The following is a 27,434-nucleotide window of genomic DNA, read 5'->3' as shown; positions in this document are numbered from 1 at the left end:
ATAGTTTAGTGACAGAATTGAGAGACGACCAAATACCTAAGAGTGCATACACATAAGTCAGATATAGCAATGCTGTCTAGATGAAAGAAAGGAAGGCCATTCTATTTGGTGATAAGAAAGTTTTACTTATTCTTACTCATTTGTCTTGTTTGAAGTAAATTTGTTCCATTTGTAAAATAGTTTTTCAAGATAAATATTTAATGTTAATTTTTAAAATATTTTCTTGTGAAAAGTGACAGGAATGTATAAAGGAAAACTTTCTTGAAAAAAGATGTTTCAGATTATGTATGTATAGGATATGTTGTCAGATGTGCTTTGAAGTAAGGAAGAGAGAAAAGAGAAATACAGGGAAAAAAGGAAGGCAATTGACAAGGATGTTAAATGACTATCTTTATTTGTATTTTATTTTTTAGCAGCAGAGATCAAACCCAGGGCCTCATACAGCCTAGTGTTTTCATGTTTATCTTTCTGCATGATATTTTTCCATTTGTTTTTTTCTATATTTTGCAAGTTTTTTTAGTTTAATGAGTCTATATCATCTTTACAATGAAGTAATAAAATAACATCTTACAAAGTTGAGAATTTATTGTTTGGGCAGAATATAGCGTTATGCCTATGTACTTAGAAGACTCAGGACTATATTTTAGATTTTTCTTTTCCTTGCTTAAATTTGTTGATAATGTTAGTATGTCAGTATTAAATGACAGTTGCATCTTAGTTTATGTCCATCTATTCCTCTGGAACCTGAGTTCCTTAAGGGTGGAGATCTTTATGTCTGCATTTCTAGCATCGTTCCTGGCAGTAACACATATTTGTTGAATGAGTAACTTTTGAAAACTGAAATGTACTGACCACTTTTATTGCTTCTAATTTATGTGTGCTTTTTTTTTTTTTTTTAAGCACACGGAAGTGAGAGCCACCATGAATGGTCATATTTCTAATCATCCCAGTGGTTTTGGAATGTACCCATCTCAAATGAAGTAAGTTGAAAAGTCTATTTTTAATTTGTTTTTGGGGGAATTTGATTTTATGGTTTCAATTTTTTTGTATTTTTAATGAAAGGATTAGTTGCATTTTTAATGCAGCTCATTCCTCATTGACATATGCTATCCTTTCATTACTAACAAATGTTATCATTAAAATTTTATTTTGTCTGTTGTGAATAAAACAGTTAATATCAGCCCCAATGATGGTCGGAAGGTGTTTCAGTCTAGTATTTTATATATTATTGCATTTATAGACTCTAGTTTAGAGCTTCAAAAATCTTTGGAGCATTTTTTTAACATTATTTGTAAAATATTGGCATTTGAGGAGGATTAAATCTTGTTTAGTCCATGCTGGCAAGATATTTACCATTGTGTAAAACAAAACAAAATAAAACAGAGGAAATAATTCCAGTGGCTCCAGGTATAATTTGAAATCACAACCCTGGCTTGAGTGGCTACATTGTGCATAGTTTTGTTATTTGATACTGGCCATTGTGAGATATATTTCACATGTCATTCTTCAGGATAGATAATATTTACCATATCTAGGGAATAACAATTTAATTCTTTAGCATGATGTAAAAAGCCCTCAATCTGGCTCACTTCTCCAACCACTCATCCTTCCAGGCACATCACATTAAATCCCACTCCCCATATATGCCATGCTGTTTCTTGATTCAGCTCCATGAGCCTGTCTTCGCAATGTTACTCTCTCCCTACCCTTGGAGCTTCTTTTCATTCTTTTAGATTCTGCTTAAATGTCAACTTTTTGGATATCCTGATAAAGTTAATCTTTTCCTTGATCTTACGCGTTATAGTTTCACCCTGATGTATTGTTCTTTTGCAACTATTTTTGCTTGTATTATTGGCAGTACCCTCCCATTCTCCCTACTCTTCTAGATTGTAGAGCTTAATAAATTTTTTTACTGAGCAAATGAATAAAATACTAATAAATCAGTATTTACTTCATATAGCATATTGGTAATGAGGCCAGATATAGGGTTGAAACGCAGGTGAAATTTAGTGATAAAGGGTTATTTGTAGGTTAATTATGTTTTGAGTATTGGAGAATAGCATCTATTTCATTATAGTTTAAGTCTCTGGGAACTTGTTATAACTGTACTACCACTCAGAACTTGATTAAATATGGCAAATTTATGCTCTTCCAAGATAGTCCCAACCTTGGAGAATCTCCAGGCTACAGTTTGACTTGGCACTTGAGAGGAGGCTGGGACTTGCACCCACTTCAGTCCTCATTTGGGGTCATGTGGTTTGTATTGTACTTATTCAACACTTACCAGAGCAGGATCTTGCCTGTGTTGGCAAACAGTATAGATACAGTATGCCTTTTTTAAACACATGGTGATAATGACACATTGGAATTTTTATTTTCTATTTCTGTATTTTTATGACCTACTTTGGACTTTAACCCAACACAGTGACCATTTTTTTTTTATTACAGTGGCTATGGATCATCACCCCCCTTTTCCCAAATGGACAGAGATCACAGTTCAAAAACAAGTGCAAAGGCTCTATATGGTATGTTTGTTTATTCAATGGGGATATAATTTTGCTTCTAACCACTCTTTATAAATTTAAAATTTCTAAGTCATAGATTGAATCCATACCCTGTTTCTGTTATTTGAAATGAAATATTGATGGCTACATAAGAATTATTTTAAAGAAGAGTTTTTTAAAAAGCTGCTGAAGTTATAAACTGTGCTTGCTGTCATAAGATTTAGAACTATAAATTGAATGTATTGCAGCACTTTCAGAGTCTTTCACATGGCATCAGTGCCTGAAGTGGGCTTTCCCACTTGTTACTTGTAAAATGTTTGTTGATCTCTGTGATGGAGCCAGTTGTGATTGTGAGCTGACAGGTGACGGCTTTTTCATATAGCTCTTGAACTTTTTGAGGAGTAGGTTAGTATGATTAGCAATCCTTTTATTTCTTTCTGCACTGCAAAATAGTCGAACTTTCTTTCCCAGTCTATAATTTCTGATGCCCTCTCTAGTTTGTCTTACATATACGTATATTTTCTAAACTTTAAGTATAAAAAAAAGGTAAAAAGAAGAAAGAAGAAAAAAATGCACATCTTGAAGTGCATTTAATTGTGTAGGATCTGTGTGACCTTTTATTAATGTATAACAGTAAAGAATCAGGATAGTATTATGGTTAAGAGCAGAGACTCTGGAATCATACTTCCTAGGTTCAAATCCAGTTCTACCATTCACCAGTGACCTTAGGCAAATTACTTTACCTGTCTGTACCTAACTTTATTTGTGTAGTGGTGATATGTGGTAGCATTGATAAGAGTATTAAGCAAGTTAGTAAATGTAAAATGCTTAGAACAGTGCCTGGAAAGCAGAGAATGCATTATATATTTGCTATTGTCAATATTGTCATTGTTATTATGTACGATGAGAACCAACAGCATTTTCTGTTTTGGAATTCTTTTTATATCATCCAGATTTACAATTTTGTGTCTATGGTTTGAATGAACAATTCTGAAGTCTCATGATTCATTTCTGCCTATATTTTTAGTAAATTGGCTTTACAACTCAAACCATATATTCATGGAATGGATTTAATTCTATATATGTATACTTTAAAAAAAATGACCCTGTCAGTCTGATTGGTATTGATTTCCATTTTCTTAAGTGTCACACTGAGACTGTCTTAACATGACATAAATGGTTGTGCTTTGTAGATCTAGAGAATTTATTCAGCAAATTTCATAGTCAATATGTTTTCAGAACTGGACCAATAATATCTGATCCTCGGCTTTAAGGGGGGTGTAGTCTAGAGAGGGACTTGAGGAAAACTAAAAATGAAAAAGAAATTTTGAGAGAATAAAATAATTCCTTTCCTCGTTTCTTTCTAGACATATTTATTAAGTGTGTCAGTGTGCTAGGCTACGATCGTCATAGTCTATTTTCATTATCTTTATTTCAAAGATGAATAGGATATTGTCATTGCTTATTTGCCATTTTGGTGAGATAGACTAATAAATTCATTTTTATAATAAAGGGTTAAATGTGTTTTCATAGCTGTGTGTCCCATATTCTTCTAAGTGGGGAATGGTGAGCAGGGATCTCTCAGGAGCCTTGAGCTGATCTCTGAGTGGTCAGCATTTCGTGGGCAAGAGGATGCTGTAGACTGCAGCATGAAACTTTTCTATACTATACTCTTAGCTCTATGAAGGTGGCCCATACTTGTCTTCTTCACTTGAGGATACCCCATGCTTGTTAGCACAGAGTCTAATGTATAATTTATGCTCGGGAACTACTTGTAGAATGAATATCAAGAATTAATGAACCACAGCAGTTTGGTGCTACTTTGAGAGCACCGGGTAGTGAGTGCATGGGGTAATAATAAAACTGGAAAAATGCAAACAGATCATATTAGGAAGAATTCTACCAAAGAATTTGCACACTATTTGTAAATATTGAGCAGACTTTGATGTGTTTTTATCAGAGGATAATAAGAGAAATTTGTCTTGGGTCATTCTGTTAACAAAATTGAGAATGGATTTGATAAGTATGAATCAGAACAGGTGAATCAGATTTAAGTAATATAGATAAATTAATTATCTAATAACCACCCTAAGACTTTTTTTTTTAAATAGGAAAAGTATTCAATCCTCTCACATGTTACCACAGATCCAAAAGTCTGTTTTCGGAGTACTAAGAAAGGAATAATGATAAAAAGTAGGACTCACCTGTAAATTTTAATGTTTATTTTGTGTTAGGACAGCTTTATAAAATCTTAGATCCAAGGACTGAAAGTCTTTAACTGTTAAACAGTAAATTTTATTTCCCCTCCTTTTACATATAAAGCAAATTGAAGATGATTTGTCAGATCACATAACTTTAAAAAACTTCACTATGAGAAAGCATGACAATTCTGTGCAGTGTGATGAAAATGAACAGGATGAAGGTAATTCAGAGAATATGGCCTGGGATAAAAAAGGGCAAATCCAGGAGGCATTATGAGGAAGAAAGATGACTTAGCCATGTAGGGGGCCTGGAATAAGACAGGCTTAAATTCCTTGAAGTTGCACATATTTTTTTCATTCTTATTTATGTCTAATAATCACTACTTCCTCTGAACACATAGTGTACACACACACACACACACACACACACACACACACACATGCACACAATGCTTTCCCTCTTAGAGATTATAAATTCTCAGTAAATGTCAGTGGAAAGAATAGCTAGAGAATGACATGGAGAAAGATATTCTTGTTTTGAACAAATCTTTGCAATAAACAAATTCTTATTAAAATATTTTTAGTTATCTTTGGGAGTGTTTAGCCTCCCAATCTACATGCTTTTAACCTTTGTAAACTGAAAATTTGGTGATTTATAATATAGTTTATTTCCTTGAAATGTATGCATTTTAAAAAAATTTCTCCTTATACAATTATAAAAATAATTGAATAATCTTCCCAGGATTAATTACTCTTGTAATTAATACAGTATCCTTACATTGCATGAACTTTTGTGGAGCATGAGAGTACTATTTAGTGCACTGGAATATGAGTTTTCACAGTGATACACTGTTTATCACACACTGACCACAGGCTAGATACTGTATCAGAGGTTTCTTTTCTTCCTTGCTTTCTTTTTCCATCTTGTCTTTCTCATGAGAACACATTTCAGAACTGACACACAATGTCACTCAGATGGCTCCTGATAAATGTGCTCAGAAAGGCAGACTGGGTTAGAAAGCCAGGGGATCTCACTTCTACCAGTTGACTACTGTTTTGAGCAAATTATTTAACCTATTACTTCCAGTTTCTTCATCTGTGAAATAGTAATGATAATAACATTGTAGCAAGGATTTTCAAGCTTGAGTTTCAGACACTACTCTTGATAGCACTCTACAGAAATTTTTACATAAATCCCCTAAAATGTATTGTGTTTTATGTAACTATACATCTCTTTATTGGTATGTGTTGATTGTTCTAGGAAAACAGTTAACATATGCTGCAGTTTTAATATCTCTCTTTGCCATTTCTTCATTATGATACTAGAAAATTCCAAGCCAACATGTTAAAGGCTGTGCATCATTTACATCCCTGACAAAGTGTAACTCTTGCTTACCAAAAGTAATATCCATGTTTTTCTCCTTCACTTATTTCATGACAATAACATTTCATTTAGCCACTGGTATTAGGGAATTAGAGATTTCACATATTTTTTTCCAGTTAACCTATTTGTCAGTTTTTTTTTTTCCTTAAGGAAAATGTTTGTAAAGTGTATTAAATACTCCCTTCCCTCCAGGTATGTGGCATCTTTGCTCCTTGGTGATTTGGAAGTTCACTTGAATGGCCATTGCTTGTCTCTGTGATGTTACCAGAGTCTCCATTTCTTATCTTTGCTCCAAATCATTCATTTATTTTCTCTTTTTGAATATTTGGGCCTGCTTTTCCCATGTTGCTGAATCCCAAGCCTGTGACTTGTTCGTGTTATCAACATGCCTTCTTATGGCATTGCTTCTGATGTCTGTGGCCTGGGAAACTAGGTAGAAATTATGGTTAGTAAATAGGTTCTGAGTGGGAATTGAGATGCTTTTTCATTATGTTTATATGTTGCAGCATCTCCAGTGGACTTTTTTTTGAGGGGGGGGTTTGCTGGGGATTGAATCCAGGGCCTTGTGTAAGTGAGGCAAACACTGTACCAGCTGAGCTATATCCCTAGGCAAAGAGGGCTTATTTAAGTATGGGTTTTCTGCTGTTCTTAAGAGCTAAACTTCCTAGAAAAATAACTTCCCTTTAAATTAGATATTGCAAAATTTGAAATGTAGCCATTTCTTGATTCTTATGCTTTTCTCCTGAGTCCCCTGCAGGCTATGAATTTTGGGTTTCCCTTATGTGAAATATGCTGGCTGAGAAATACAGTGAAAAATCATATGACACAGAAATAATTTTGAAATATGGGGGTGGGATGGCTCTGTAACCTTAGGGGCCCTGCTTCCACACTGAAAGGAGAGAGAGCAAGAACCCACATTTTCTTTATTTATACAGGGGGCTTCAAAAGGATTTTGATGGAATGTTCTTTTGCCAAATAAGGTAGGTAGTGGGCTGTCCAAGCCAAATGGGTAGTGCCCAATTCCGGAGCTTTGAGAGCTATCTCATTGGTAGAATGAGTGCAAAGATCTCATGCCTTGGGCAGTCTACACATAGAAATGCCAGGGATCATTCTCAAGGGGAGACCTAAGTCCCCATGGCTCAGTACCAAGTAAAAGACTACTTAAGTAGTATCATGGGTGGCGTACCACAGCTATTTACTATAAATAATCAGCTGTTTAAAGCCATCTAATCTCCAGAAGAACTCAAGTTTCAAGGAATTACCAGTCAGTAATACTTTATTGTCATTTCATTGCCAACATTTATAGTCACTCTGAGATTCCTGTTATCAGAAGTCCTAATAATATTGGATAAATGTGATAGACGCACATTCTCTCAAGTCTCATTTTAGCTGTGAGTTAAAAATTTTGTGATATAACAAGTGAAAAAATACATTTGTGTTTTTCCTGGCTGGTAAGAATTGAGTGCAGGAAACCTGTAACCATGAATCACATAATTTCTGTGTAAATGAATTTATTGTAGACTTATTTCTCCACAGTGCTTGATCACTTTCTCATGGCAGTGTTCCTGAATGTGCCACTTTTCTTAGCAAATATCTGTCTCACATATTTTTATTTTTGTACCTATCTTCCTTTCTTTTTCTGTTCCAGTCTCTCCTGATCTTGTTTTGAAACTTGTCTCTCTAATTATAATAATGGAAACCAAAACGACCTCTTACATGTTCTAGTGGCCACTTAAAAGTTAAAACCCATTTCTTCTTTCCCCATCGTCTTTAGTGTGTATTTTACTAACAGAAAACATTTAACACTTTTTTGAAACAGCAAAAGAAGGTTTTTTTATTTATTTTTTAATTCTTAAGAAGTAAATGACTCACAATTACACAGCATGATGAAATCGGGCATTATTAGAGTCAAAACACAGTAGAGTGTGCCAGAGCAGGTGACTCAAAAAGACAGTTTGGCAATTTTCCCAAACGATCTGAAAAATGTAAAGCTGATTTTCTCCTCGTGATGCAAGCCATTCTAATGATTTGTTGAACAGGCCAGTAAAGTTAATTCTTAAATAATGTAGGTTTGTGAAAATGAGCTTGTTTGTTTCCTAAAGTGGTCTCTTGCTTCAGATACTGATTTGTCAAACTGTGATTGTAGTTGCCTGATGGTGAAAGTTCCTAATTATTGCTCATTGCTTCTTACTGTTCCCACCAAGTGCCTCACCTTCATGGAAATTACACACTGTACACTGAACTATTGGGAAAGGAATTCTCCTTCACTATGGCTGAAGCTTTCTCTGTGTAAAAAGTGATATGAGCTGTAGTCCATTGCTTTTATTTAGAGCAAGAAATACTCAGCAGCTGCTTTCAAGTTACATTTTTCTTTTTAATGGTCAAAACCTTGGTTTCTAAGCAATATCATGGTTTTTAAAAAAATAAATATTTTCTAAATATTAACTGTATCTTTGACTATCTACTGTTTCAAATGTTGTTATGCACAAACAATAATGCAGTAAAACAAAGTTGAGTATAAATACTGAGTTCTGCATACTTGTTAGAGTTGCAGTTATACTAATTGGAGAGTTAAATGAAGCTAAATATAATAATTCTGATCTGAGTATTGGCCAGCAGCTTGTGTAATAGCATAACAACTCAATAATGCTAAGATGACATGTAAAGAATTGTTATGCTTGGTTACCAAATACATCTTAATTTGTTGAGATGGGTTTGCGTATTCTGGCCTGTGATATAAAGTTGATAGAAAAAGCAATGAAATAAAACCAGGGTTACTATAAACAAATAAAGTTTGTTTCAAGCTCTAACTGTTAAAGAAAGAGAGACAGAAGAGGGAAAGGTGGGGAGATACTGACTTGTTACTCTTACATTGAGAGCTGAGAAGCTTTTAATGCAACAAACTCAAACTCTACTACGAGATTTATTCATTTATTATTTGACATGCCCATTTGATCATAACTTACAGTTTTGATTTGGATAGGACATTTTTCTGCTTAAAAGAGTTAGCATATAGTACATGAATTGGCATTTATACAAATTGTTGGAGTAGTGGTTTTCAACCATGGATGCACCTTAGATTCACATGGGGGAGCCTCTACAAATGAGTGCCCAGGGTGGGACTCACAAAGTGCTTTTCAAAGTTCATTTTCATGGGCAGCCAAGAATGAGAACCATTGTTTGAGAATGGTGAGCTTCATTAGAGGCTTTATCTTGAGTGTAACTGAAAGACTTCATTTAGGCTTTTTATACCGTTTTAAGGCTTGGGTGAGATTTTTCAGCTTAGGAGCATAATTACTCTCTGCAACTAGTAAGTACATATGATTCTCATAAAAAGGAAATATACTGCAATTGCCTTTTAGGGAACTTTTTTCAAAATGGCCTATTAAAATGTTAACATTAGCCTTTATTTATTCAAATTGGCTTATCAGAACTACTAGTTTATTTGTAAATCCATTTTATGGCATTTATACATTTTTAGGATCTTTAAAAGCTAATTTCCTATAACATGCTACTTATTTATTATATAATATGGGAGAGCAAGCAAAGTGGGAAGCCCTAAATGGGTCCTTGGAATATTAGAAATTACACTTACCCTCTGGGCAATCAGAGTGATCAGTCGATATCATACTATTTACAAATTCTATCAAATCGTCTTTTGGTTTCTGTAAATTATGTTTCTGTGGGCTGAGAAAATGTATTAGGAAATCTGAGGGGATGAATTCTTACTACTTTGTATGAGAAAATCCAAGTGTGAATATTCAGTATTTTGGATATTCAGCTATTTGGGTCTTCAGCTATGTTTTCTATTCACTATCTAAAAGACCCAGTCAACATTCGAACTTCTGGAGCCACCATATCATAACTGGATGCCATGGCAACCACTGCCATTTTTCTGCTGTCCTCAGTCAAACTGAAGGAAGCAGAACCACACTCATGGTCTGAGTCTGTCATGGAGACTTGAATAAGAATATGATGGACCGGTGCTTTTGAATACTGATTATTCCTAGAAGTGCTTTTGTCAGATGTATTCCTGAATTGTATATTGTCTTTCAGAAATCATAATGGTCTTCCCAAGAATAACTCTCCATGTGTTAAAATCTTATGTTTACTAATCCTCCACTAATAATCAGAAAAGTTGTGGCTGTTTACTTTTTTTCTTTCTTTTTTTATTAATTTTTCTTTATGTATGACAGCATTACAATTCATATTACACATTTAGAGCACAAATTTTTTATATCTCTGGTTGTAAAGACAGTAATGTAAGTGAATGTTTATGTTTTGTTATATTAGAATAGCAAATTCAAGGTGAAACCAGGTCTTTCTTTTTGACCACATTGTTTTGGTAGGACCAGATGGATCATACTTCTTCAGGTCGTCATCCAAACAGAAAAAGAAAGGTAGCAGAGGCTGAATTTTTAAGTGTGTCTGTTTTTATTAAGGAATTTTTATGCTGCAAAATCAAAAATGAAGTATATTGAAATAATATCAGAGTAAAATCAATATAAGGAATATGGAGATTTTTGCTTACATTTAAAAACTAAAAATAAAGTAATATGATTACTTTCATGTGTTAAGAAACAAATATTGATCAAGTTTTTGAAAGAATTCTGTTAACATTTTGAATCTGCATACATTCATTATATTTTTGTACTTTCTTTTCCTTTAATGTTGAGCAGAAATTTTCAACTTCTCCATAGACATATCTGCATGTTTCTATATTAACTAAAAGACACATATTTGTATTTAGAAGATATTGGTTGCCAGGAAAGGTGAGTTACACATACACACACACAGTATATATATGTTGGAATTTGAAGGCTTTCAGGGTCTTTTTTACCTTGTTTAATCTTTTTATTTTCCACTAAGGCTGCTGAGGCCCAGACCATTAAGTATTTTGCCCAAATTTAATTTCCTACTTAGTGAAAGAGCCAAAAACTAGAATTAGAATTTAAAAATCTTCTGATTTTCTTTTACAGTTCCCTTTCATCTTAGCATTCCTCTTTACAAGGCATAGTACAGCTTTGAACTTGCATGATAAGATAGTGACAAATGACAAACACAGCCAATGAGTACTTTATATTTTAATTTTATTTTTTGGTTTTGCAGCATTTTAGAAAACAAAATTAAAGATTTATTTTGCTTTTTAAGTAGTTTGATGCAGTAACTCTCTACCTAAATCTCCTTTTTCCTAACTGCTATTTCCACAATCCTGAGTATCACATTTTGTGTTCTATTGATGTGGAAATTATTAATGTTTAATGGCAGTGGGCGTGATTGACTCACGTTTTGAATCTTCTTTAACATTGTCCAGTTTGGATGTTGTAAAAGGAGATGTTCCATGTAGTGCCTATTATCTTAATAATTTAGTCTAACTCATATAATACAGTATCTATGACAAACTTTTGTAATTGTGTTTTGATCTTCCTACATCAACAGATGAAATTTACAAAATAGTTTTTATCTTTTTTTTTTGCCAAACAGTAGGTCCCTCATTAATAAAACCTTTGGATGGAATAACATTTTTTTCCTTAGAAAATTATAATATCGTTAATGTTTGGAATTATGAAAATTTTTATTGGGTTAAAGAATTCTTGCTATCATTTATGCTTTTTTGTGGCTTTTGGATTTACTCTGAACAGTGAGTGTTTTCATATTACCACACAATGGTGACTTGTCAACTACTGTATTTATATGAGAGATAGACTAATTTTAGAGATGTCATATGATACCAATACATGAACTTCAGCCTATTAGTGGGTAAATAATGGCTTTTAAAATTTATTTTTCAGAACAAAGGAAGAATTATGCAAGAGACAGTGTCAGCAGTGTGTCAGATATATCCCAGTACCGAGTTGAAGTAAGATGCTTTGGTGTTTGCTAATATTTACAGTGACTCTTGAAGGACACTAGAAGTAAAATTGGAAGTAAAATCAGGATTCTGTTTTATTTCATTCACACAATGTATTTTAATTCATGTAGATTTTTCCTGTATATTTTCATCAAATACATGTTACATATAAATGTCTTTTTGCTGGTCTGTGTTCCCTTTTCATAACAATAAAATCTTAACAAATAGTTATTGATCAAAACAAATACATTCTTATGGTTTCCAGGCCCTATAATAAGACAAAGGCTTCTTCTATTTTGTACCCTAGAATCTTCTTGAAATTTGATACAGTTAGCATTTTGGTTTTATTTTTAGTTTTAACTAAGATCTTTATTGGTTCTATTTAAACAATGGTTTCTTTTTAGTTTTTTCCCCCTTGTTATCTTTTAAGATATTTGCTTTTAATTGGAATCCAGGTGACCCCTACTTATCATGGGAAATATTTAAGCAAGGATAGATTTTTATATTGCTCTTATTTTCATTTTCTACTTTTCTGAAGCATGCTTAATTAAATTTAAACCATTTTGTTTCAGAAAGTGGTTTCAGTGGAATGAAAAGCTTGACAGTTGTTAGAGTAGAATTGCTTTGCTTCTCTGAGGTATCAGTGTCCAGAGTATTGTACTTGCCAAAATAAATTGTCTGCTATTGTGTGGCATTTAAATAACTATAATAGAGCAAAACTGGGAACATTTATTTAAGAGAATGCTATTTAAACTTCCGAAGTTTTTTTTTTTTTTTTGAGTACTAGGAATTGAATTCCGAGGCATTGAACCACTGAGCCACACCCCCAACCCTATTTTGTATTTTATTTAGAGATCTCACTGAGTTCTCACTGAGTTCCTTAGTGCCTTGCCTTTGCTGAGGCTGGCTTTGAACTCTAGATCCTCCTGCCTCAGCCTCCAGAGCCACTGGGGATTACAGGCATGTGCCACTGTACCTGGCAAGAATTGGTTTCTATATCATGTTATTGTAGTTAAGCATGGCTCAGTATCAAACAGTTTTAGCTATCTTATAAATCAAGACATCATTTTCTGTATTCAATAAAAACCCACTTGACTTCATTCTCTGAGATAACCTTGAAGTTATCAAGTGCTTTGTGTTTATCCTTCTCTTCTCTGCTAACTGACCTCAATTACCTTAAATCGACTTTTCTTTAAAAATATAACATTAAGAGTTTGTGTGTATGTATTATAAATATTTAACCTTTTTTTTTGGTCAATCATAAGCACCTGACTACCTTTATTCTGGATCGGAAAGATGCTATGATAACCGTAGATGATGGAATAAGGAAGCTGAAATTGCTTGACGCTAAGGGCAAAGTATGGACTCAAGATATGATCCTTCAGGTGGATGACCGAGCTGTGAGCCTGATTGATTTAGAATCAAAGGCAAGTTTGTGAAATTTATATAATTTTGTTTTCAAGAAAGTGCCACAAGTATTAATGTATGCTGTCACATCAGATTATTTGAAAATGGGTAGAAGTTTGAAAAACTAAAATGTTTACTGTATTTTAGAATGAATTGGAGAATTTTCCTTTGAACACCATCCAACACTGCCAAGCTGTCATGCATTCATGCAACTATGATTCGATTCTTGCCCTTGTATGCAAGGAACCAACCCAGAACAAGCCAGATCTTCATCTTTTTCAATGTGATGAGATTAAGGTAAAAGAATGATGAATTTTTTTCCCTTTCAAGTAGTGGGTTCTGGCAGCTTTTGAACTACCTGTTTCAATCATACAGATTGTAGGTACTAGAATTTTAGTGTCTGAGAATTTTGTAAGGAAAACAAATACATTAGTAGCTTTCTTAAAGTTTCCATGCCAAGTAAATGAAGAAGTTAATGTCAAAAATCAGATGATTGGGGCTGGGGACGTGGCTCAAGCGGTAGCGCGCTCACCTGGCATGTGTGCAGCCCGGGTTCGATCCTCAGCACCACATACAAACAAAGATGTTGTGTCCGCCTAAAACTAAAAAATAAATATTAAAAAAAAAATTCTCTCTCACTTTCTCTCTCTCTCTCTCCCTCCCCCTCTCCTCTCTCTTTAAAAAAAATCAGATGATTCTTTTTATTTTGATTAAAAAGCATAGATATTATATTAAATTCTCATCAAAAACCTTGCATTTAAAATTAAAAATTAGATCTGCAAGAACCACGCTTCATAGACAATAAATAATCATGTGTCTCTCCCATTTTATTCTGCACTAATCACATAGCCTGGATTATTATAGGGAAGCACTGAGACATTTTTCAGGATATTGATTTAAAGTTCACCATTTAATTATGTGACTTGAATAATTGCTCAGATCGGTAATCCCTAAGTGACTTGTGGGCATAGTTGCCAGTAATAATAGGCTATCTCCTGAAATTTTATGTAATTGTTTTTATACTGTAATTTTTGAATGAATATAATTTGTGATTCTTTATTAGACCTTAGAAGTTATCTTCAACCTTGACTGTCTTTATTTAGTTGATTTCTCTAAAAGGGAAATAAGTTTGTGTTGATTGGTACTTTGTTAAGGCAGGGATTTATTTTGATTATAAAATATACTTGTAACTTTTGTAAAAAAATCTGGAAGACTAGCATAAACACTTGATATTTTCTGTGTTTCTTTGACATTAAAATGCTATGGCTAAATTAAGACTAAGTACAAACAGTATATTTTACAATTTTTTCTAATTTCAGTTTATGTCACAGATGATTGACTGAAAATCTTATTTGAAAGGAACTGTGTCATTTAGTTAATTTGAATATTTTATGTTCGTGAGATTTGTATATACTGTGGTGCATTTCAACATTCACAAATTATATTAAGAATATATTTATTTTAAGAATATATTTTGTAAGGTTATAGTCTTTTAATGTTACCTTCCTGTGGACCATTTGGGTCCCAAGCAGCCTGCTCTTCTGACCTCTGTATCTCCGGCCAGTCTTGCTAGGTTTGACCACACACTGACCCATCTCAGGGGCCTTTCTCTTGATTCTTCTTCCAGGAATGTTGACTGCTCTGTGCAGCAGGAGAATCATGCCATTCTCTGTCCCCTACCTTGCTTTATTTTACTCCACAGCATTATTATCATCTGCTTTTTATATTCTACATTTACTTTTTAGTTATTCATTTATTTTTCTCTTGTGCTACAGTAAGAGCCCAATGTAGACAGGACATTTGTCTGTTTTGTTCATATCCTGGGATATAGAAATGTGATTTTATTTATTATTTTTATTTGACAAACACATATATAATAGCAGGTGCTAAATAAATACTTGTTGAATAAACAACAAAAAAAGAACTTTGTAAGGTTAGATGTTTTTAAATCAATACATGTTAGAATGAATATTTTGCTCTGAAAATGTAGTAAACTTTTTTTTATTAGTTGCACATAACAATACAATGATCTTGACATATCATACATTTGAATCAAATGGGGTACAATTTCTCATTTCTCTGAGTGTACAGGTTGCAGAATCACATTGGTTATACAGACACATATATACATACAGCAATACTAGTGTCTCTTTTATTAATTCAATGGTTTTAAGTGAAAAAGCACTTCAGATTTATTGTTTGCATCTGTGCTCTCCTTGGGGGCTGAGATATACTCTACTGAGGAAATTTCTGGATTTCAGTTTGAGAATAAAGGGCTTTCCTTCTTTGATATGGGATGGCTTCAAACAAGATATACCAAATACTATTTTATCATATATATGATATACAATGGGTTCAAACAGGATTTACCAAATACTGTTTTATCCTAAATAAAGTTCACATGCCACTAAGTGACTAAACATTCATTGGTGCTATTCTTCCTGTGTGAGACATGTTTTTCTTTTGACTAATTTCAAAATAAATAAATAATAAATATATGTGTGTATACACACACACCCACAATATTTATAAATGGAAACAAGATGCAGTTTCTTTTATGTGGATCATATTGCAGTATGATTTTTGTCTTGAATTTTAATGTTTATTATGGGACTTCGTATAGTGGTCCTGTCCATCATAGTGGTAAATTTTTTCTTAGCAATATAATAGTCTTCCTGTAGAAGGTCAGCATTTCTGGGCATTATCAGTTTTTCTGTCCTGCACAGTAGCCACCTTTGACATGTTTATAATAATTTATTGGAATTGGACATTGTTGCAGATGTGACACTACCCTGGGAAGCACTGTATTCTCATTCCACTAATGGTATGACCTTGGACAGGCATACCATGCAAGTGTTCCTATATCATTAACTAGAAAAGAAGTAGAACAGTTTAGATGATCTTAAGTGTCTGTTTAGTGCTAAAATTTTATGATTATCAGTGCTTACTCTAAAATAATATGCAATATACATATTTAAGAAAAACATACATAATTATGAAGAACAAGCAGGCATAAAAATAGGAGATGAATACATCAGCAGTAATCTTTTATACAGTAATAATCACTGGCTATAAATAAACTTCAAAACCAGATTAAATAAATTTTTTAGCTGCTTATCTCACATTGGTTTCTAAGAAAATGTACTTACTGATTAATCTTTCTGGAAAGATATTAGAAAGATTGCAGAAAGTTAACTTTTACCTGAAATGACAAAATAAGACTGGTTGTCAGAAAAGGTACAACCTAGTGTGGAGTTTCATTCCATGAGCACAGTGATATGTGAATCAGCTAGCCACTATGACAAAATGCCTGAGATAATCAACTTATAAAGAGGAAAGGTTTATTGTAGGTCACAGTTTTAGAGGTTTCAGTCTATAGTTGCCTAACCACTTGCTTTTCGGTCTATGGTAGCACAGTATCTCATGGCAGGGTGTTTGTGGTAGAGGAGCTGCTCTTCTTATGGCAGCCAGGAAGCAAAAACAGTGAGAAAGAAAAGGCTTGGGGTTCCAATATCTCCAGAGACCTGCTCTTTTTCCAGTAGGCCCCACCTCCTCAAGGATCATAACCTCCTGCAGCTCCACTGTCGGGGACCAAGCGTGTGATACCGGGTTTTTGGGGGACAGTCAAGATCCAAACCGTAGCATCAAGACACATACCGATTCAGACAATGGATGTAATCGTGTATTCCGTTTTAATCTACATATGAAATCTAAGAAAAATCTACAGCCTTCCAGATGACTGGTCTCTCTTTGCAGGCGAATCTGATAAGTGAAGATATTGAAAGTGCAATCAGTGACAGCAAAGGAGGGAAACAGAAGAGGCGCCCCGAGGTCCTGAGGTAAAAGCATTAAAATGTATGAAGGGGTAGAATTGGCTTTTTATCTTTTTTTTCCCCTCTCCTAAAGGTTTCTAGGACTCATTTTCAGTGGAGGCTCCCTGTTCTCCATTACAGATGGCAGCCTGTGGTCCGACTCCTCTGCTCTCGCAGGCTGTCAGCATGTGTCTGCTCCTGCCTTTCTCTCCCTGTGTCTGGCCTTCCTCTGACATGCTTTTCCTACTTGTGTGGGAGTCATGAGAGTCAGGACAGATGAGTGGTGTTTTCAGAAAAGATAGCCTCAGGCCATACAAACTGGACACGTCATTGGTCCTAGCCTTCCAAATCCCATGAGACCCAGGGGAAAAGGAAATTCAGCCTCATTTTCAGCTGAATTTTAATTTTTCTGTATTTTTTCTATCTCATTCATATTGATAAATAGATCCAGTGTGAAGTGGTTAGGAAGTCCTCATTGCCCCTTGGCACAGTTCTATTTGAAGGTAAAAAACTAACACTAATGGAGAGAATTGACCCATTATAGAAATAGGGTGAGAAGGCAATTTTTTCTTTTTTAGGATGATTTCCAAAGCAGATCCTGGCATACCACCTCCACCTAGAGCTCCTGCACCTGTGCCGCCAGGGACTGTCACCCAGGTGGATGTTAGAAGTCGAGTAGCAGCCTGGTCGGCATGGGCAGCTGACCAAGGGGACTGTGAGTAACTCTAGAATTAAGTCTCATTGAGCACTTATTTTGGATTTCAATGTAGTACTTGCTTTCAAATTTTGATTTCTGAACTGAAGTTCAAGTCAGTATTTTAAACAAGTTAAGTCTTAGAAAAGGAAAATCATTGACTATTGTTAAAATTATTATCTATGAGCATTCACATCAATCATTTAATAAATATGATGTTAGGATCAAGTCTTTTTTTTTTCATACAAAGAAAGTTTTACTTGATTAACCATTAAAATAATGGAAATAAAATATATGTCAAACAAAAGACCATCCAATTTCTTCTTCTTATGACTATTGTACAGATTCTTTGTGTTTTTTATGATCTTAGCTCTATCCCTCTCTGGACAGATTTGGTGTGACTGTTGGGAGGAACATGGAGAAGGGGCAGAGGCTTCATCCTTGGGCTTATCTTGTCAGATGGAGGTCTATGTATATATCCATTTGGCATTGTTTGTAAAAAAAAAAAAAAAAACTAGAGCATAGAACTTAGTGATACTTTTTATGTCACAATATTTTATAAGAATCTGAATTTTTATGATTGCAAAACACCTTATTAAAGAGGAATAAATTGTAATGTAGCAATTTCGAATTTGATGCAAAGGACCTTACTCTTTTGCCTCCTATCAGTGGGTCTCCTTCAATCACTCGTCCTTTATTGGGTAAATTCTTATTCAGACAGGATAACTAGTAGTGTAGTTAAATAATGTAACTCAGTTGCCAGCATGAGTGACATTGAATTCTACTTGGAATCTGCGGGTCAGAAGTTGGGTTCTGAAGCGAGACCCGGATCTGCCTGCCTGGAACTGTGGAACGTTTTATTCTCTGTGCTGTAGCCTTATTCTTAAAATGGGGATGATAATTCATGGGTTGCTGTGAGTAGGAAAGAAAATAATACCTAACCATTACGTAACAGAATTGTAAATGTAATTTTCTTTTCTCATTTTGCCAAATTGTATAGATTATTTTTTTCTGAATTATTTGCTATTTTATTAAGCTTCTTGTATTCTCCAAAGTATTTTTAGAAGTTTACATGTAAACCTAAGTTTACAGACATTCTGAGCAAACTTGTAAGAACATATGTCCAATCTAATGTAATTTAGAGAACTTACTCCTAGGTGTTTCTAAGCTCTTATTACATTTATTTTTAATTATTTATTGGCTCTTTTTAGTTATACGTGACAGTAAAATGTATTTTGACATATAATACATACATGGAGTATAACTTCTCCTTTTTGTGGTCGCACATAATGTGGAGTTACACTAGTTGTATATTCATTATGAACACAGGAAAGTTATGTCTGATTCATTCTACAGTCTTTCCTATTTCCACCCCACCCCCAACTTCTCATTATATTTTTTTCTGAAGTATTCTCTACAGTGTCATCTGTTAAAATTTCAGTGAGGCAAGGTTTTCAGAACTTCCAGGCCAAGCAGAACATGACTCTTAGTGCACGTGGTTCTGTCTGGATCCAGGCCAGTTTTAGTTAGAACCCCCGAACTCCCAGCAGAGGAGAATCTTTCTGGTCTCTCTGAGACTGTGGCCGACACAGTCCATGCAGCTTCTTGGAACCCCTGAGGCAAAACTACCCTGACTTCCCAAAGTGACCTGTGAAGAATAGCAGCAGTGGTACCTCAGACCTGCCAGAGTCCTAGAGATACCACACCTCCCACTTCTTCTGCCCTCTAGATGATATTTTGGGACCTCCCTGGGGTTCCTGCTTTTTGTAGCAGCTGTAGCCAAGATAGCAGCTGTATGTAAAGCTGCAGCTAACTGGCAGGATTTCATACAGATAAATGCTAATGATCTTAAAGTAGTTACAGCTACTAATTAAGTTTCATAAGGCTCAGCAAGTTTTTCCTTTTTTTTGGGGGGGGCAGTATTCCACTTATGGGTAATGTTAACATAGAGGAGGCATAGAGATACAGAGTTTTCAATATTTGTTAGCAGCTCTCTGTATTGAACATCAGGAGTCATCATGTTGTATCACGAGTTATATTTCCTTTCATTGTGATTTGCTGCTCTTGTTCTATCCATATATTTTTAAATTCAATCTACTATGAAATATTTGTACCAACGATCTGTGTCTGGTGGGAGTGCTAACTGACTCACACCAGGAAGGAGCTCATGATAGCCACCTCATGACTAACATCATGCTCCCATCAACTGAGCTGCCTTAGCATTTCAAATGCTCTTGAGAAATTTATTCTTGAATTTGCAAATTCCTGAAGGTATTTCTGACTTAGGGAATATGGCTCAAAATTAATGAGCCCAACATTGTAGGTTTTAAGCTTAATTACAACAATAACTCCCAAAGTTTTATTGTAGCCGCAGTGTTGGAATGCATAGAAATTAGTGGCTTTGCTATGTTAGAATTTAGTTGGCTGCTTTTTGAGAAATAGATGCTTAATTGCTAGCTTATATTTCTTCCTCATGTAGGAATTAAAGCATGCCAAGTTAGGATTGATTCCATAGGTTACTGACAGGGAGGAGGGAGAACAGAGGGGCATTACAGGGCAAATAAACATCATCCAGATGGGAAGGCCAGGACTCCACCTCTGCTCAAGTGCTTCTGATAGCTGTGGCAAGGAGGCCTTTTGGATCATGAGCACATTTGATTTGTGCATTCTGTGGATGTGGTCCCTTTGCACCTGGCATTATTTTCTATTCTGTTTTTATCAGCTGTATTGGTATTACCTTAGTAAAAGTTTACAGACTTGTGATTCTCCTTTCTTCAGTTGAGAGACCACGGCAGTATCACGAGCAGGAAGAAACACCAGAGATGACAGCGGCCCGAATTGACAGGGATGTGGTAAGTACACCATTCACCTTAGACCATTACTTTTTTTTTTTTAAAAGAGGAAAAATAATACACTTCGATGAGGTGATTTAAATAAAGGTGTTTTATGGAAATTATGATTTATTTTTCCAGTGGTGGTTATGGTGTTTGAAATACTTTCTTTTTCCCTTTAGCTATTTTACTTTTCTTCTAGTACTTAGTAGTTGTGATAGAACTAGGGTATTAACTAGTTTACAAAGGAATTGAGACTCAATTATCAGCTATGAAGGATATTTCAGTTTTTCTTTTCTCATAGTTTATAAAACATACCTGAGATATCTTTTCAATATGTCTTGGGGTTTATTAAGACTTCATTTTAGAATACCACAATAACAGTTTAGTGGCATTTTAAAGGACAAATATGTAAATTTTAATGGGACCTCTATAAATATGTAAATGTTAATACATTGTAAAGGGTAGTGCTTTTTATTTCCCTGTAATAATTTACTTGCAGGGTGACAGTGTCCTGTGATATAGAATATAATATCACCATAATTACTTTTTGTACTATATACATGTTTCTGTTTATTTAGAAATAAATACTTAAAGGAATTTGAAGTTTGGAACTTAAGTTTTACATCACACAATTACATGTTAAGCATTTATCCAACCCCAAATTCTAGTCTGTAAGAAACGTATAAACTGGAGAAAGTCAATGACTACAATATATAAGATATATAGATATACAATATATAAGTAATTAATTATCCAGTGATCCCTGAAAGTACATGTATTATTATCTCTATTTTATCATGTAGAAACTTTGGTTAATGATTTTCTTTCTTTTCTTTTCTTTCTTTCTCTTTATTTTTTCTTTGCTGGGCCTCATGTGGTGCATGCTAGGCAAGTTCTCTACCACTGATCTACACCACCAGCCCACAAAGCCTGTTATTTTTCCTATCAGCTATTTGTTTGTTAGATTATCACAGTATTCCAAAAGCCTTTAATTCCATGAAATACTATTGTCAGTTCTTTATTAGGACATTTATTAGCAAAACAAAATGCTCAGTGCTGTTCTAAAAAACATTTCTTAGAATGTCCCCCCTCACTTTGTGTGGGAGAACACTATGAGAAAATTAGAGTAATTGAAAATAATTAATAATCTGTGTAGATATTGTGAATGCTTTCCTGATGGTATTGAAAATACAACAAAATTAAATTAAAGAAAAATGCAGAGGTCAGACTTTAGCCACAGGTATATTCAATTCTTTTTCTTAGAATTAGTGATTAACTTAAAACCTGCCTTTAGGCATTGTTTATTACTTTTCTTTTCTTTCTTTCTTTCTTTTTTTTTAAAACTTTCTATTCTTCACTGACTAGCATTGTACAGCTAAAGCAAGAATTGTTTTGCATTGTTTTATATTTTATTTGGCAATTTCTAATTCCAGCAAATCTTAAATCATATTTTGGATGACATTGAATTTTTTATCACAAAACTCCAAAAAGCAGCTGAAGCATACTCTGAACTTTCTAAAAGGAAAAAAACTAAGAAAAGTAAAAAAAAAGGACCAGGAGGTAAGTTGGGTTTTCTTAATCTTCCAAAGAGCATTCAAAACTCCAGTTCTAAGTAGAATTTCTGCCCTTGGAACTGCTTAGCAAAACTCATTGACTGTGAACCAAGGTGCCTTATCTAGTTTGGGGATAGCACCAGAGATTTAGGCAGTGATGTTGAGCCCAGAAAAGAGCTTATTTTGGTTCAGGCTGGCTATAGTGAAGAAAAATCTTAGGATGCACTGTATGAATCACAGACTCTGTGATTCAGGTAGTGACCATGTATCTATAGTTTTCATTATAGTGATTTTAAAATTGGTGTCTAGTAAGGAAATCTGTAGCTCTGTTCTTTTATGTGGATTAATTTTATTGTAAATATAGAACCTCATTATTTTTAAAATAAAAGTTGACTTCTCATTAAAATGCTTAAAAATATTAATGGATTTGAATTTATCATCACAAAATTCCAAACGTGCACATTCAAAGTCACATACAATTTTGAAGTATACTCCATTTCGGCTATTTCAAATGCCTCAAAAATATGTAAATTATAAATATGAAAGTATTATTTATACTTCCTTTGGCAAGTGGTATAACTTGAAATGTATAAAAGAATAGTAAATAAATGTCCCTTCCATTATGGGTGACTTCCAGATCTTTGTCTACCAATATAATAGGCACTTGGCACTTAGTATTGCCTTTCAGATGTATATATCTGCCATATACCTCACCTCCACATATTTGGAAACTTAAGTATTGTTTCATGGTGCTCAACCAACCACTTCCTTCTGTATTTTTTTTATAAAGGACAAATTATCCTCTTGCTCTACCTGATTCAGAGCCACAGATTCTTTCATGACTTTATTCTCTAGCTTGTAGCCAACATTGGTTTATTTTTTCAGTGTCTCTTGTATCCATTTTTCCCCCTTTTCCTTTTCATAAGTAGCATCCAGTTCAAATGATTATAGTTTCTTAACCCAGCTTTCTAAGCAATCTTTAGCCCTTTTATGCTGTGAGAACACTTTTCCTAAATCTCTGGTCAATCACTTTATCCTTCTGCTATAAAGCATGTTAGTTCCATGTTTTATTGATCTAATCAAATCCCTCACCCTGGCGGTCAAGATCATCCACAGCTTAACCTAATGTATCTGTCTATTCTCATGTTTCTCTGGTTTAATGTTTGTTATTGTGTGTACTTGCAAATTATTTCTCCATAAGCTATTTTCATCCAACCATGATTATTTCTACAAATTGCCCTAAAAATTAAAAACAAAAAACTTTCACATCTCATTTTAAAAGTTGCTATCCTCCAGAAACATTTTTTAGATCTACATTTCCAACTCCCAATCAAGTGTAGTTTCTTCTACAGTGTTTTAACCTTGAGTTCTGATTCATGTCTCCCATTATATTTTAAGACCCTTCAGAACAGGGTTTATAACTTACTCATTTTTAATCTTTGCAATGAGCAGCACAGTGACTGGTGCATAGAGGCTTCAATACATCTATGTGGAATCAAATGAGTCCTTGGTAATGTGGAAGTTAGAGGACTCCACTCAAACTTTGGATCATCTTAACTAGTTACAATGATACTATGAGATATGACAGAGTAGAAAGGTAGCATGATTGGTATTATAAAACTATGAAGACATGAATATTTTTTTTTATTATTTAAAACGTTTTCTTGGAACTTTGTTCTCATTTTCCCCTTATGTTTCGTAGAGGGTGTTTTAACACTGAGGGCAAAACCTCCACCTCCTGATGAATTTGTGGACTGTTTCCAGAAGTTTAAACATGGATTTAACCTTCTGGTAAGTGCAAATTATTTATATATAATTTGAAGGAATAATTGAAAAAGATCAAATCTAGCCAGGAGAGTCCTAAAAATTAAGAGAGAATATCTAATCTGTTTTTTATATTCGTGTTTTAATTGACTGTAAACCAACAAATTATAAAACTTGTATATCTAAGAAACTTAATAAAAAAAAGACCCCTTATTTTTTAAATCGAATTTATTTTATTCTCATTTTCTCCAGGCTGGTAAACATACTAAAAGTAAGACCAATGAATCTACATCAGACCTCCTTAAGTGTCTATTTTTTGCTTGATTACATCTTAATAATATATATGTTTATTTTCTTCTGTTGCAGGCCAAACTGAAGTCTCATATCCAGAACCCTAGTGCTGCTGATTTGGTTCATTTTTTGTTTACTCCATTAAATATGGTGAGATTTTATTAATTTAATAAATTAATCATTCTTGGTATGTTTTTCAGCCCCAAGAGTCAACACTATTTATCTAGTCAGTTTTTCTTCATTATCTTGCTGTTTCTCTTACCATTTCATTAAAAATTGAGAAAGTGAAATTTGAGAGTTTAAAAGAACCTTAGAAATCAGCAATTCATGCACTTTATTTAGAGCTGTGGATGTAGGTCAGTGGTAGAGTGCTTGCCTACAAGATACAAAGTTCTGGATTCAAATCTCCAGAACTATAAAAACAAAAACAAACAAAAAAACCTCCACCTTATTTTAGAAATTAAGAAACTGGCATTTTTAGGTAAGTGAAAAATAAATAAAAGTTTATTGGATACTATTGTTTCAGAACCCACTGGTATATATTATAGAGTAGCTTAAATGAGATAGACGTGTTTTTTTTTTCCTTTTTCTTTTGTACCAGGAATTAAACCGAGGGGCATTTAACCACTGAGCCACATCCCCATGCCTTTTTTTGTATTTTACTTAAAGACAGGGTCTCACCAAGTTGCATGGATCCTTAATAAGTTGCTGAAGCTGACTTTTAACTCCTCATCTTTCTGCCCCAGTGTCCCAAGCTGCTGGGCTTATGAACATGTGCCTCTGTTCCCAGTGATAGAGGCATTTTTATCTCTCTCAAACTAGGCTAATCATGGGAAGTCAAGTGTTGGATGGTGGCTTTCCTCTATGAAGTTATATAGGACCCAAATTCTTCACATTAAAATGTTCATCCAACAAACATCAGTTGAGAGCCTCCTAGGTAATTGACAGGACAGTAGCTCATCAGGAAGAGATGTACAAAAATTCTTACTCTCTTGAAACTTATATTGTATTGTTAGAGGGGCAAACAATATAGTAAATAAAACTTGTAGTAAATAAGTTTTCTATAAATTAGATGTTTGTGAGAAAATAGGGCCAGGAATATCAGCAGGGAGTGCCATGGGTGGCTACATATGTGTTTGTGAGTGTGTCATGGAATGTCACCCTTTATGAAGAGGGTTGGTTAGAGAGACCTCACAAAGAAGATGCCACTGGAGTAACGGAAGTAAGGAATGAGTCATGTTGATTTCTGAAGGAAGGAGATAGAATTAGAAGGCAATAAGATAACCTGAGGATATATCTCATTGGTCCATACATGAATGGTGAGACCTTTGATTCATGGGCAGTTTTCAGCAGAATAGGACTGCTCTGGCTGCATTTTTAGAAATTTGAGTGAAGAATGGACCAGGGTGGCTGTTAACATAATCCAGATGGGAGATTAATGGTGCCTGGACCAGGTGGCATTGGAGGTGGCAAGGGGAAAACCAGTTATTAATTTTCTGGTGGATTGCACGTGCTATGCAAGATCTACCAATCTCTCCTTTGGCCTAAGACCGGCAGGATGGAGTGGTTATTGACTCAGAAGGGGAGGCTATGGGCAGAACAGATTTTTGGAGAAAGATTTAGGGCTTCAGGTTTACACATGTCAAAATTGAGTTGTATCTAGATGGGGAAATTTGAATCAATAGTTGAATATATGGATTTGAAGTTCAATGGAGAAATCAGGCCTAGAGATGTACAATTGAGGATCATCTGTGTGTCAAGAGCATTGGATGATGTCAATAAGATTGTGTTTGTTAATAAAGATTGTATTTGTTAATAAAGAAAACCAACAAGGACTGGTTGAACCTGATGGTGCTCCATACAGAGTTTCAGATTTCTACTTATCTAGTTATAGTTCAGTAATTCTTGTTGTGTAACAAATACTAGCTTATTAGCAAAATTTGTATTCTTTGGCATACCTTTGATCCTATCTTATTTTGGGTTATTAGGAAGTATTATTTATAATGCAGTTTCTGTTCACCCTGTTTAACTATTCACAACTTGTAAATAGAAATCTAGTCATTGCAGAGTAGAACTATACAACAGTGAGACTGGTTTTCCTAATCTGCAGCTCATCTTTGTGATCAGGCTTAATTTCTAAGAACATTGGTTCATTTAATCTCTGCCTTTCTCAAAAATGACTCCTTATTAACAGTAGCTACTTCGTAGCTACATTAAATGTTCTTCCTGTGGGACCAGGCTTATTACCTGGACAGTTGGGAAAAGACCAACTGTGATGGGAAGCTGTGTTGAGGGTTAAGCTGTGGTGTTAAGAAAGTCTTCCTAGGAAAGGCAGTGCCTGGGAGCATCTGAGTGGTGGAGGAAGGGCCTTCTGCGGTACAGAGAATAGCATGTACAAATACAAAGAGGCATAGAACAGCAGAGTACACTCATAACTGGAGGCTGGAAGAGAAATTGACTCTTGGTCTGAAGCCATTTGAAAAACAATCTTCTTTCTTCTTATGCCACATCTTTGAGAGGTGAGATTTTTCTTTATAAAAGGGTTCTGATTTCTGCTTTAGGAGATAACTGCTCTTTAGCCAGGAAGTCGCTCTTGAGGAGCAAGTGCGGAGCAGTGTTTGGACTTCCACTTCTCTTCGTTCTGCTTATCAGAGCATTGCACCTGTTTGAGCAGTGTTTGGACTTCCACTTCTCTTCGTTCTGCTTATCAGAGCATTGCACCTGTTTGTTTCTGCTGGTCATTAAATTATCCATACTAAATCAGGGAATTTTTTTTTATTGTTGGTTGTTCAAAACATTACATAGTTCTTGACATATCATATTTCACATTTTGATTCAAGTGGGTTATGAACTCCCATTTTTACCCCGTATACAGATTGCAGAATCACATCAGTTACACTTCCATTGATTTACATATTGCCATACTAGTGTCTGTTGTATTCTGCTGCCTTTCCTATCCTCTACTATCCCCCCTCCCCTCCCCTCCCCTCTTCTCTCTCTACCCCCTCTACTGTAATTCATTTCTCCCCCTTGTATTATTTTTCCCTTTCCCCTCACTTCCTCTTGTATGTAATTTTGTATAACCATGAGGGTCTCCTTCCATTTCCATGCAATTTCCCTTCCCCCTCGCTTTCCCTCC

General features: G+C 34.6%; 1 protein-coding gene across 10 annotated transcripts in view; it reads left to right on the top strand.

The window, feature by feature from the left end:
• The window catches only part of EPS8 (EGFR pathway substrate 8, signaling adaptor), a 246,132-nt gene that overhangs the window by 182,959 nt on the left and 35,739 nt on the right, over positions 1–27,434 (top strand). For all 10 annotated transcript variants that reach the window (XM_081309605.1, XM_081309610.1, XM_081309611.1 and 7 more), the window contains 11 exons: positions 901–980; positions 2,449–2,525; positions 11,882–11,949; positions 13,206–13,367; positions 13,495–13,644; positions 17,104–17,186; positions 17,738–17,874; positions 20,632–20,705; positions 22,121–22,247; positions 23,943–24,031; positions 24,371–24,445. In XM_081309605.1, coding sequence (XP_081165731.1) covers positions 922–980; positions 2,449–2,525; positions 11,882–11,949; positions 13,206–13,367; positions 13,495–13,644; positions 17,104–17,186; positions 17,738–17,874; positions 20,632–20,705; positions 22,121–22,247; positions 23,943–24,031; positions 24,371–24,445 — 1,101 coding nt within the window. In that variant the 5' untranslated portion in view covers positions 901–921. The remainder of the gene's footprint in view (positions 1–900; positions 981–2,448; positions 2,526–11,881; positions 11,950–13,205; positions 13,368–13,494; positions 13,645–17,103; positions 17,187–17,737; positions 17,875–20,631; positions 20,706–22,120; positions 22,248–23,942; positions 24,032–24,370; positions 24,446–27,434) is intronic.

This window comes from Spermophilus citellus, assembly GCF_964194105.1.
Source record: "Spermophilus citellus genome assembly, chromosome: 10".
NCBI classification, from domain to species: Eukaryota; Metazoa; Chordata; class Mammalia; order Rodentia; family Sciuridae; genus Spermophilus; species Spermophilus citellus.
The sequence above is the reverse complement of the archived record's forward strand: the minus strand, read 5'-3'. Positions and strand labels throughout refer to the sequence as shown.